The sequence below is a fragment of the Electrophorus electricus genome, chromosome 8, assembly GCF_013358815.1.
Source record: "Electrophorus electricus isolate fEleEle1 chromosome 8, fEleEle1.pri, whole genome shotgun sequence".
Classification (NCBI taxonomy): domain Eukaryota; kingdom Metazoa; phylum Chordata; class Actinopteri; order Gymnotiformes; family Gymnotidae; genus Electrophorus; species Electrophorus electricus.
The window spans coordinates 16,064,886-16,077,621 of record NC_049542.1 but is presented as its reverse complement, the minus strand read 5'-3'; the positions used below and the strand labels follow the sequence as shown (position 1 = coordinate 16,077,621).

The 12,736-nt window shown below is 47.1% G+C and overlaps 1 protein-coding gene across 1 annotated transcript in view; it reads left to right on the top strand.

The window, feature by feature from the left end:
- Positions 1-12,736, top strand: part of tnrc18 (trinucleotide repeat containing 18) — a 50,110-nt gene that overhangs the window by 34,954 nt on the left and 2,420 nt on the right. Inside the window, 10 exon segments of the mRNA XM_035529500.1 lie at positions 1,396-1,635; positions 2,289-2,677; positions 2,965-3,093; positions 3,978-4,122; positions 4,531-4,648; positions 9,185-9,260; positions 9,706-9,814; positions 10,457-10,573; positions 10,989-11,141; positions 11,459-12,736. The exon segment at positions 11,459-12,736 is cut by the window's right edge and continues 5 nt beyond it. Coding sequence (XP_035385393.1) covers positions 1,396-1,635; positions 2,289-2,677; positions 2,965-3,093; positions 3,978-4,122; positions 4,531-4,648; positions 9,185-9,260; positions 9,706-9,814; positions 10,457-10,573; positions 10,989-11,141; positions 11,459-12,736 — 2,754 coding nt within the window.

Sequence of the window (12,736 nt, the reverse complement as noted above, 5' to 3'; positions counted from 1 at the left end):
CTGAGAAGCCCATTCAATTTCTCCAGTTTCAGTTTTCAGCTTCCTTATCTGTGGGTGCAGATCAGGACAGATGGTGGGGTAGTGGGCGAGGGGTACAGGCGTGTTTGGGAGAGGTGAGAAGAGGTAATAACCATGGCTTTGGAGGCTAAGCTCTTAGACTCCTCTGTCCCCAAATGTGTGAGACTCAGAGAGCAGTCACACAGCCCCATGGAGGGTCTGTCCTCACAGAACCTACTTTGGGTACCAGCTTGCTAATACCTCTGCAACCTGTGCTTGCTCTTGCTGTGTGTACTACATACCTCAGATCTTCAGCCATTCTCAGAATTGTGGTGTCTTTTTAACTGCTATTTTGTGCGTGTGTGTGTGCGCGTGTACATGCTAAAGGTCCTTGTCTGCCTCAAAAAACATTCATTTTTCCACATATGTTGACCAACTCCTGCCATCAGAAAACCCTAACCACTCCAGAATAACTTTGCATCTTGTGTCCACCTCTGTCTTCTAACGTGTCTGTCACCCTCCTGTGAAAGTGAGAAGGGGGGTGTCGGCTAAAGTGGGTACCTACTGTCTTACAGTTAGTCCTTGAGAATTCTCCCTCCCTTATCAGTTTAGACAAGCTCCATGCCAAACGGGCCATTAATAATTGATGACTTTCTTAGTCAGGGCTTCTGCCTGTAAGCCGTGTCCAGCTTTCTGCAGCACTCCTGCTTTCTTCCCTTTCCCATTTTACAGCAATGGAGCACATTCAGCAGAATGGCCAAGGCCACTTATTTTCAGGAACTTTTTTGGTGCACCCCCCCCCCCCCCCCCCCCCCCCCACAGGCCAGTCTTCATGGATCCCTTCATTTTGGAGGAAGCCAAGCCAGCAGCCATGCCACTCTAAAGCCTGACCCATACACCTCCGTCTGAAAAGCTACGGCCCACCCAGCCTGCTGGAGCACTTGCACATAAAGCCTGGCTTTGTTCCTGTACGAGTAATCTCGTGTAGTGGTGGGTGGGCGTGTGTTTACACAGGCGCGCCCGTGCTCGATGCAATGCTGCTAGATTACAGAGGCTAATGAGAAGCGCAGTAACCATAGTGTTAAGTCACAGGAAGTGCTCTGAGGCAGAGACAGCGTGATGGATGAATGGCAGTGATTTGGTATTCTTTGGCATGCACGTCTTCCAGATGGTTTTATAGCCTGTGGAAGACGCAGCCATTTTGAGAGCGCTGTGAAAACACCTTTTGTCATGCCACATTTTGCAAACAGCCCCATTCACCTTTTCGAATCACCTTATTTCCCAGGATCTCATGAGTTGTCTGTGCGAATCACTTCTGATGCACTCTATAAGTTCACATCAGTCCACGTGAGGAGGCTTTAAATGTTGACAGATGGTTTTTCCTTTCGTCACGAACAGAGTACTTCACCGAGAGGGACGATTATGAGTGTTATGATGACGATGAAGAAGAGGAGGAGGCGGAGCTGGACGAGAGCGATGGCCTGTGCTCCTCCTCGCTTGAAGAGAGTGGCCTGGGTCTCCTGGCCCGCTTCGCTGCCAGCGCCATCCCGAGCCCCGTCCCCTCTACTCCCCTGTCCCTGGTTCAGCTGGAGGCCAAGCAGAAGGCAAGGAAGAAGGAGGAGAGGCAAAGCCTGCTGGGTAAGAGCTCATCGAGACGCTGCAACATGCACAGGTTTTTATTCCTGCGGTTTACATGTGATCTAAACGTGAGATCAACCCCGTGGGACAGGAATACCCCAGTGACAAAATGACGCACTGCAGAGTGTGTCTCATCTGCTTACCTTTAATACACATGCACAAAGTGCATTGTGCTTGGGGCAGTCACTCAGTAGGGGTGTTACTGAATATAAACACATCAGTTTTGTGCCACCTGGAGACTGGAACTTGATTATCTTTTCAGTGCTTGTGTGTGTCAATGCTTTGTCTTTCCTATGCTTACCCAGACACTGACCCTGACTTTGATGAAATGTTACTATGAGTTATGATGCTGGGAAGACACTGAGTGGAGTTCACTGCAGGCATTCCAACAAAGAGCTCCTCCCCTCTCATTATCCCCACTGCTACACCCCATCCTAAAGTGGAGAAACAGCATTAGTTCCTAACCCACGTTAGCACAAGTTACATAATCATGTTTTTGGGTGGTAACTTTGTGGTATGCTATCTGCATACTTTAGAGGTGGCTCATTTTGGATGAATTACCCCACATTCTAGTTCATTTTAAGAGTAAGTGTCTGTTCAGTTTGTTTGAGTTGGAATGTTGGTAGTGTTGACTTGTGTTCTCTCATCCAAAGGCATGGAGTTTGAGTTTTCTGACTCTGAGAGCGATGTCAAGATCCGCAAGTTCCCATCTCTTCTGCATGGCAAGCGGTCTGCTCCGGAGCTCCCCCTGCTGCCCCCTGCCAGTGTGCAGCGAGAAGACTCTGGTCCCAGCAAGCGTGGCCGCAAGCCCAAGGCACCCAAGCCCCCAGCAGAGATCTGCCTGGACTTTCCAGCCGATGGCAGCGACGAGGAGCGCTGGACCCGCCGCAGGAGCGAGCGCATCTTCCTCCATGATGCCGCACAGGCTAACCCCATCTCACCCGCTAAGCCTGCCACACCCAAAACACCACGCCGTGCCAAGACTCCTCCACAGGGATCCAAGGGGCTGCCCAGCATCAGGGAGGCCAAAGCCCTGGTGAAGGTGTGTGCTGTGTGCTGCCTTAAACATGTTATTTGGAATGAATGCTTGCCAGGCTACAATTACCAGCAGTCGCTGTCCCTGCCTCCACATCCTCCTTAGCTTTTTTATAGAGCTGTGAACAGGTTAGCCCGTTAATGTTTATTTCCCATCAGATGCTTTGTAATGGGTGGCGATAACTCTGCCTGTGTCTTGTCGTACCTTTCTATGAGGCTATTAGCTGTGTGTGTGTGTGTGCGTGCATGCATGCATCCACTCATGCTTCTGTCTCTTGGGTGTGAATGCTGCAGAAGAGGCAGTTGAAGGAGAGCCTCCTTCATCTGCCCCTACCCCAACTCTCCAGCACTCCCTTGGACAGCAGCTCAATGACCCCTGTCAGCCCAGGTCGCAAGAGCAAAGTCAAACCTAAAGCCAGAGAGGTATCCTCCACCTTCCACTACCTGCATCACTAATGACATGCTAACAATGATGGACTCCATGGTTTTCCTCCTCATACAGGCCCTAGCACCACACCCAAGCCACATTTAAATTCTGAAATCTCTTAATGCAACTGGCCTTGATGCATTAGCTCATAAAATATGATTTAGGCAGTATTAGCCATCATTTTTTACAAGACAAAGACAAAAGGCCAGATGATAAATATTTGAATGGTGGGGAGGTATGAGGAGCGGCCGTTTGGTGTGGCTCTTGGGGGTAGCGTCGAGGGTTTGGTAAGACTTGGGCCTCTGAGAGGCAAAGTGAAAAGGATTAGAATAATTTTCCCTGGCAGGCTGAAGGCCCTTCCTATGGCCCGCTGGGAAAAGCCATGCATCTGAATGAGGTGTGCCGGGCCAGGCCGGGGCCTCGGCCCCATGCTGCGCGGGCCTGCTCTGAATCCCCGCTGTACGGATACTCGGAGAGAACAGCAAGCCTAATTAGACTGCACACTCAGTGGGACCAGAGCAGAGTGAGCTACAGCTCCTGCCATCTACTTCCTGCCCTGCTGCATCATTTATCTATTTCTGTAGTAATTTATTTACTTTCCTGCATTTTTCTAATGCAGTCAATTTTTCCTTTGCTTTCTGAACAAATCGCGTGTTCTAACGTGATGTGCAGAGATTTGCCCCTTCCCTGGACTGTTTTGGCATTTTGAAATGGAAGATTCTGCATGTGGCATGTTGAGGTTGTCACTCATCTAAATAGGTTTTACAGAATGAATTCTCAGTGGCCAACCGTGCAGCTCTCATCACTAGGATGAGTGCTGCAGTGCTGGGGTGGTGTGCGATGTCTCAGAGGCCGTGTGACGTCTGCTTTTCTCCTTCAGCAGGCTCGAGGAAAGGGTGGTGCTGTCAGCAAGCTGATGGAAAGCATGGCTGCGGATGAAGACTTTGAGCCCAACCAAGACAGTAGCTTCTCCGAAGATGAGAACCCCCCTCCAAGCACTCAGCCTGAAAGACCCTGCACGCCTGGTGAACCAACATGCACATGCGCATTCCTGGCCTTGTTCACATACACACTGTCAGTAAGGCTGTTGAGCTCTTCTCATCAGTCCTCTCCTGTTTATAATTGCCATTTTATGACTAAATCAACCCTCCCTTTCCTGCCTGTGCACGTCATTAAGAAGCAAGCGACTTCGAGTGGTGGGAGGCAAGAGTCATTTCATGCCCTCACTCATCTTAATCCAGCATTAAAAATGTGACAGTTGATTCGCCTTGATTGCATTCATATGGTAATGTGCGTGGCTGAATGTTGTTGCACCTGGAGTTTCCCTCATGGACAGCACTCTGCTGCGATGAAGCTATTTGGAATGGCTGATTAAGTCTCTGTGCGTAGACACGGTTTGGCTGAGCCCCCCTCCCCCCTCTCTGTTTGTGTAGCTCCTCGGAACTGTGTGATAGATAAAGATGAACTGCAGGATGGACTGCGTGTGCTCATCCCCATGGATGACAAGCTGCTGTACGCTGGCCACGTCAACACCGTCCACTCACCTGACATGTAAGGGACCCCCCCCCCCCCACGTCACTTCTTGTTTTCTGTTCATCCCATTTCCTCTTCCTCATTTTACCATTCAAATGACGGCTCTGTCCGGTACTGTGCCTTGGGTCATGAATAATTATTTTGGGGGTAAAGGTCTTGCTGAACCATTTTTGGTGGCCATAATGTGAGTGAGATAAATGAGATGAGGACATGTGTTAATTTCCTCCATTCAAAGGAGAGCACTTTTGATTACATTTTTTTTTGTGTGTTGAATTTGTTTTTACTGTAATGGTCTCAGCCTCTTAACCACATGGGTCAGCAAGATGCAGCCTTTAGCAGAGCAAGAGACTTCTGTTTAAAGGTATTTCCATGGCCTCTAATCACATTTAGAAACCAAAAGTGATTCCGATTATTGAAGCATCTGTTGGTGAGAGCTGTAATGGGAGCTGTTGTAGGGGACTCTGCTGAGCTCCTGCCTGTCGAACACCATGCCTTCCATTTTACTTTCATTACAGTGGCAGCTCTCTGCAGCTCCTCTGTGACATTAATGCTACAGAAAACGATTGTTTTGGTAATCATTTAATATGTCGATTATAGTTTCCATTAACTGAATGACATGAAGGCTCACTGGCATTAACTATTAGTTTAGATTTATTAGATCTGTTAGATTAGGTTAGATCTGTTGTTTGTTAAATTACATAATAAACTTTAATCTAGAGTATCTCATTGTAAAATTATAATTCGACAATACTCACTGAACAGTGAACTGAAAATGTATACTTTTGGATGGCTCTATTCAGTTTACTGATCAGTTTTAAAATACATTGGTGTATTTTTGTCCAATATGAGAAGTATGATGATTTAATGTGCTTGAATAAGTGCCTTAAAATGATATTTTGTGGCTTAGACTATAATGAAGCACCCTGACCACCAGACTAAAAAAACAGCTCTTTGGCACAGCAGCCAGTGCACCCATTTTACCTTCAGTTGGTGACTGGTCTCCGTCACACATTTAATTTATTAATTCATCTGATTTCTTTGACTAGCTTGGGTCTCTGTTGGAACGAATTTGTCAACTGTGTAAGAACAACCAGGCGATCACAAAAAATGACTGTGTGGCGTTGCATTTTGTAGGCATACCAAATCAAATCTTTTAATCTGGAAGGCATAAATTGGGCCCAAGCCACAACCCTTTTACACAGGACAAATGCGTCTGAAACGTTTAGTTGTGCCATAGATTGCTCTGTTGTTTCATGATGGTTGTACTGGTAGCTTGATGAAATCTGGCAGCCCAGTGATTGATGTAGCTATTTTATGAAATAAGCCAATTAAACATTTAGCTCACACTGTTCTGACAAAAAATCAATTTAGCTAAAAGGGCCTTGTGGTGTTCTTAAATAAAAACTGATTCGGATAGTTTTCTCCAATTTTGTATTTTGGCTTTGATGTCGTCGACTAATTGTTTGTTGCCCAAGTTAGTATGCCACATAGCAGCCCGTAAAGCGATCAGACTGAGAAGGTAGAGTGGTCTTGATTGGATCTCCATGACCACCACCCCCCACTCTGTCTGCATTACTGACCTAGGGTCAGCTGACTTTCATAAACTCAAAGAAAACCTTCTAGGCCTGTTTGTAATATTTTATAATAAATTACATGAATTAGTGGTTTTTTGTTTTTATCATGGTCTCATTTGGGTCATTTGGTGGTTAAAGTAATGAAATGTGTCGGTCTTGATTCATCAATGAATATCTCTCTCTATCTATCTCTTTCTTTCTACCCATCTTGTGCTCGCACGGGCACACACTCTCACTCTCTCTCTCACTCTCTCTCTCTCTCTCTCTCTCTCTCTTTGTGTGCTGTGTTAAAGATATCCCCCTCCCTGCTGGGGAAGGTGCCTTTGTGCGAGGCTGTGTTTGATTCGCTGGCCAGGGAGCATGGTTAGTACTACAGTGAGAACTGGTTGTGAGGAGAATTAATATCTTGGCTGTGGAGCAAGTGAGAGAAACTGAGGTGTTGGTAGAAGAGTTGACTGGAACAAATCTCTTGTTGTGGGCTATGTAGCGGCATGTGCTCTGTGACACATCAGATGCATCTTGAAACTCCATGTGGCCTATCAGATGGCTTCAGGCAGCTGTGGTTTAGGCTCCTGTGTCTGTCTTCATTACCCTTAGCCTGCATTAATGTGTGTATAAATGGAAACATATGCACGCATGCACACACACACTCCTTTTACCCTCATAGAGCCTGTGGGATTGCAGGTGCTGCAGTATTCATATCTATATGCTGTAAAGATGAAATAAATGGATAGGTTTTTGTTTGTTTCCCAGACCTTGCTGAAATAATCTTTGCTGTCATTTATATTCCTACATACCATTAAACAAATTATTTCATCTTCCCACTGGAATTAAGTGCAGAAGAAATCCTCTGCAAAAAAGCATGATCCAAACTCACAGCTATGCATCGTGCATTGTAGGATTGTTTTCATTCTGCATTAAATAAGAGTAATGCTGCATTGGAGCACAGCACATTACCTCTTGCTCCAGAAATGCAAAACAAGGTCACTAAAATCTTCCAGGAAGTGTGATTTACAACCCTTATGAAGATGCAACACTCACCTGTTCCCAGCGTGGTCATGATTATAAATGAGGGGAAGGAACAATTTTCTCATTAGAAAATAAGTATGAAACTACACTTGGAAGTGGTAGATATTGGATTAGGACCAGAATCTGCAGAAAAGGAAGTTGCTGTGCTTTCCCAGATCCACCACTTTCTCCAGGTCAGAGTGTTAAATGCAGTGAAGACTGCCCATTGTCACATGCATGTCATGAAGCCAATGCTAATGGCTCTGGCTCATTATTTATGGGTAATAGGAAAATTGTTTAAAGTGTTCTCTCCAACCTTCCGTGACTTCTCATTGTTTATTTATATGCTGAGGCTCCAAGCTCTGGGTCAATGTGTGAAACAGAAATTATCACCTTCTTTAAGGAAATTATTTGGTTCCAGTCACAATCAAGGATTCTTGGATATCTGGAAATGTTATATTGCAATTAGCATTTTTGACCCAGCGTGACTATATAGTTGACTATGGTTTCTCTCCAATGCTAAACAGCTTGCTCACATTAAAATATGTTTGTCTAATCAGATTAATGAAAATGTGTAAATGGGTCAAGTTGTGCAAACAGAAGTTTTGGATTTAAAAAAAAAGAAAAGTATTTTAATAATTTTTTTTATTACTCTCATGCTCCCCATAATAAAATCTGTCTGTTTAGACTGTTTTCCTTAAGTCCTCCAAGCATGGACGAGTGAGTGTCTAGCTGTGAGAGGGCAAAGACTCTTATGATATTCTCTCCACCAGAGAGCAGCTGGGGGGAATTTAACTGAGACCTCAGGACACAAGAAGCCAACTCTTCCTAGCAGCAACCCCCAACACGCACACGCGCGCGCACACACACACCACACACACACACACACTTTGGGTTGACTCTCTCAGGAGAATCTGTTGCCTGTGAGTGTGTCTGGGGCCAGGCGGGAGGAGGGGGGAGGAGGGACCCCCAGATCACCTTGCAGGCCTGTGTCTCAGTAATAGGACTGCCACTCACTGACAAACATGCCTGACGCGTTCATGCTGGAGCTGTGACTACCCTCATGCATTCTGATGAGAAGAGGTCAAACATCTGACCACTGTGGCGTGTTTTTTTTTTTTTTTGTGGGTTTTGTTTTGTTCTATCCTGTCTAAAGATGGAGGGAGATTGTGCTTTGTCCATGGCTGCTCCTATACTGTGGAACAGTTTACCTCTGCTCATTAAAGCCTCTCTCACTCTCACTCCTGTTACATCAGTTAAAAACACACCCGGTATATGTGGCCACCTGAGCATGTTTAGTTTTGTCTGAGTGCAGTATTTTACTTTAGCATTTTAGTAGCTTTGCTTTTTCTTGCTTTTGGTTTGAATGTATTTACCTTATGCATGTTTTCAGTCTATTTTTATACGTAATATGTGTTTATTTTAGTGGAGGTAAAGCACGGTTGTTTTGAAATGTGCTGTACATATAAACGTGGCTTGAGTATATCTGTCTCTAATAAAGTTCTACTCCAAGCTCAGTCCTCCAAGGAGTTTGGCAATTTTGGCTGTCCAGGCCGCCCGTAGTCTCCCGCATGTACTCGGGTTTGACTCCCTCCCCCGCCCCCAGCAACCTCTTAGGCACCGTGGCCTATTTGTGTCATTTGGTTTTATTTTCATTCTTCTATACTGTGGTGTTAATATTTTGCAGTCCATTGGGATATGTGGCCATTCTTATTTGAGCTATTTTTAGATTGTGCTTGTGCCTGTGTTTGGGGTTTTTGTGTGTGTGAGAGAGAGTGGGGCACTTACACAGGAGTTTCTAAACTTTCCTGATGTGTACAGTACTTATAGTTGAATGCCCTGTAGGGGTCTTTGTTTTGAGTGTGTACATGTGTGCACTGTGTGTCATTGGAGCAGGTCACTCAACCGTTTCCCACCTGTCAAGCTGAGTCACCCAGGTGGTGTGCTAATGACGGCATTTCCTGTCTTGCAGATACAGTGTGGTGGTTGAGGGTGAGCGGGGGAACCGGCCTCACATCTACTGCCTGGAGCAGCTGCTGCAGGAAGCGGTCAGTACTGCCCGTCGTCCTCACCTTCACTAATGAGGCCCACACACGCGCGCCAGCACACGGCGGCATTGCCAGGGGCATGCTCCTACCGCCACTAACACGCACTGGACGCGCTCTGACACAGGACCTCTTTAGCACCTTGCTCTCCCGCTACGCTAAGGGCATGTTTCGCTCCACTAATTCTGACTGCTGGTTTAGGCTCTCTCTGCTCCCACCTCCCCCTCCCAATGGACACAGAAACGCAGAGCACTATGGCCAGGGAGGCTTTTGGCTATCAGATGGGTTATATGCAAAAGAGGATTGTTCTGCCAGAAGGAGATGCATGTCATTCATCTCTGAATTAGAATGGACAGTAATCCCTGGGCATCGCATATAGATTAACACGCATGGAGCAATTTGTCGAATTCACATACACATTGATTTAATGTTTCCCCCTGTCCTGCAGATCATCGACGTGAAGCCTCCTTCTGTTAGGTACCTGCCCCAGGGAACCAGGATTGCAGCCTACTGGAGCCAGCAGTACCGCTGTCTCTATCCCGGTACTGTCGTCAGAGGTAAGATCCCTCTAATAATCCACCTCATCAACCACCACAGCTTATATGGGCTTACTGTCCGCCTCCGTCAGTCTTTCTCAGATGTCAAATAAAAAATACAAATTTAAAAGAAAAAAAAAATCTGTACCGTCATCTGTATCCGTAACCTTTCAGGGCAAGGGCTTGTTTAATTTCCTTTAATGTGAAGCTCTTAGCCAAGGGCAGCAGGCTTGCTGGCAGAGCCAGGGTGGTGCGGGGCATGGGGGTGGAGGGAGTGAAGGATGATGCGGTTAGCTTCATGCAGCCCTCTGCTTCTACTGTTATTTATTTTCCCTCCCAGTAAGGCAGGAGGGAGCTGGAGGCTTGTCAAAAAATCTCTTAAAGGGAGGCCATAGCTACTGTTGCTGTCAGCCAGAGAGAAGAAAAGGGGCCTTGTGTGCACCGTGGTGGCCCCAGAGATACGCTAGAGAAATTGGCGTTTTTTTCCCCGCTCGGCGGCCTTTTGTGTGTCGTTTGCCTGTGTGTCTCCCTGTGTGTGTCGTTTGCCTGTGTGTGTCTGTGTCTGTTGTGCATGGAGGGACTTGGCACTCTGCTCAGCACAAATGTACAACCAGGTTATATACATCCCTGTTTCTCAACCTGGACCCTATTGCATGCCTACAGGGAGTCCCGACAAGGATGAGGTGGACGACTTGATCACGGTGGAGTTTGACGATGGTGACACAGGACGGATCCCACTGTCGCACATTAGGCTCCTCCCACCAGACTATAAGATCCAGTGTGAGTACTTCCCTCTGCTCAGGGGAGTGTGCTGAACACTGGCCCACCTCTCCAGGTTGGGCTAGTGCCACATATGAACACACCATTCGAGTAGGAGTCTAGGCAGCCACTGATTGATTGATTTGTTTGCTTTCACTCTTGAGGTGTGTTGATGGATTTGGTGAAGGAGCTTGTTCCCTTAGGTTGCCTGCTGGGTGTTAGTTGATGAACTGACTGTCATGTTTATGCTCATTTGTAGCATTTTAAGAGCATTCGTTAAATAAGTGTCCAGCGAAAAAAAACACATGCTCTGACAAATGAATGAAAAAAGAATAAGTAAAAATGTAAGCCATTATGAAATTGAAAGGTAACCAAATGTTGGTGTTAATGTTGCCATATTTAGTGCTGTGGCTGAAGAGAGCTGGTTTGTGCACAGGTGCGGAGCCATCTCCAGCCCTCCTGGTGTCCTGTACTAAACGCCGAAGCAGGAAGTGCAGTAAAGATGTTTCTGAGAGCAAAGAGACCAAAAGCCCAGAGGATCCGGCCCCAAAGAACAGGGGGAGAGGGAGGAAACCAAAAACCATAACTGGTGATTACTCCATTCACTCGAAACTACACTCACTCTCGATCAGAATCAAACCTGGATGTTTTTAGGTGCTGACTTGCTTATAATTAAAAGAATATTGAACTGGGAGTACTGGAATTAATGAAATGAGAGTCTGTAATTGATCAAAGATAAAATGGGGTACAGTTGGTGGTTTCATAGTAACTAAATCATTTACTTGTAGCTAGAGGAATAGAAAGCTTCCTGGCAGAACAGGGACAGCTTTTAGCTCCATTGCATTCCATGTAGGTCAGTGTTGTGCTCAAGCATATTAAGCCCCTCCCTTCTGTTCTGCTTTCCAGAGCCTGAAGTGTCTCCAAAGGAGCATGAAAAGCCTGAAGCATCAGCCCCTTCCCAGGTTCTGGAGAGGCCTCTGTCTGCCCAGAAAAACTGCTCAAGGCCAGGCAGAAAGAGCCTGTCGGCCACCACAACTGGCTCCTCCATCCCCATGCCTACTGAAAGCCAGAAGAAAGCCACAGTGACCAAGCCCGCTGCTAAAGTGCGCTCACAACCTCAATCAGTCTATTCGTCTGCACTTTATGGGAAAGTTCTGTCTGTGGATCTCTACAATGACCCCTCCACATCACTAGCTTCCTTTGTCTCCAGCAACGACAGTGGCAAGGCAAAGCCTGTCAAACGAACGCGGAAGAGTGAAGAGGAGGGAGCCGGGTTTGGGGTGAAAGCCCAACGCAAGCAGTCTCAGACCGAGATCCTGATCAAGCTAGACCATGAGGGTGTGATGTCCCCCAAGAGCAAGAAGACCAAAGCCCTGATGATGATGGAGGACCAGAACTCAGCAAAGAGGGAGAACAAGGCAGCGGTGGGCATTGGCTATGCGACTGTCACTGCTGCAGCCCCTGCAGAAAAAAAAACAAAGTCGAAGAACAAGCCCGAGGAGGAGGCTGTAAGCACCAGCAACCTGGCAACCTACGGTATCCGAAAGCCGGGTGCCGGCAGCAAGTGCCCGGCCAAGGTGAAGAGCTCTGGGGAGAATAAGGAGAAGGAAGAAGAAGCTCAGTCAGCCAGCAGCAGCAGTAGCAGCTGCAGCTCAGAATCCGAAGGAGAGGAGGAAAGGAGGACCTCACCGGAGAAGGCAGACATACAGGACAGCAGCTCCACCAGTTCCCGTGCTTCCAGTCCCACCTCTTCCAGCTCCTCCACCAGCAGCTCCTCTTCTTCTGCTGGATTCAATTCTTCCTCCTCCTCCTCCTCCTCTTCTTCCTCAACAACCAGCGAGGAAGAGTCCTCCTGCAGCTCAGATGAGGAGGCTCCTACTGTACCACAAATGCACTCCCCTCAAGAGCATGCTCCAGCACAGGATGAGGAAGAGGATACAGAGGAGAAGATGGAGGTGAATTCTGAGCCCCCAGCCACCAGCCCCAAGGCCCAGAAACAGCAGGCTACGCCCAAACAGCAGCAGAAGGTGAAGAAGAGTGTGGGCCGGCCTAAAAGAGAGGGTGTCCATTTACCCACCACAAAAGAGCTGGCCAAGAGACAGAGACTGCCCTCAGTGGAGAACAGACCAAAGATCTCTGCTTTCCTTCCAGCCAGACAGCTGTGGAAGTGGTTTGGGAAACCTA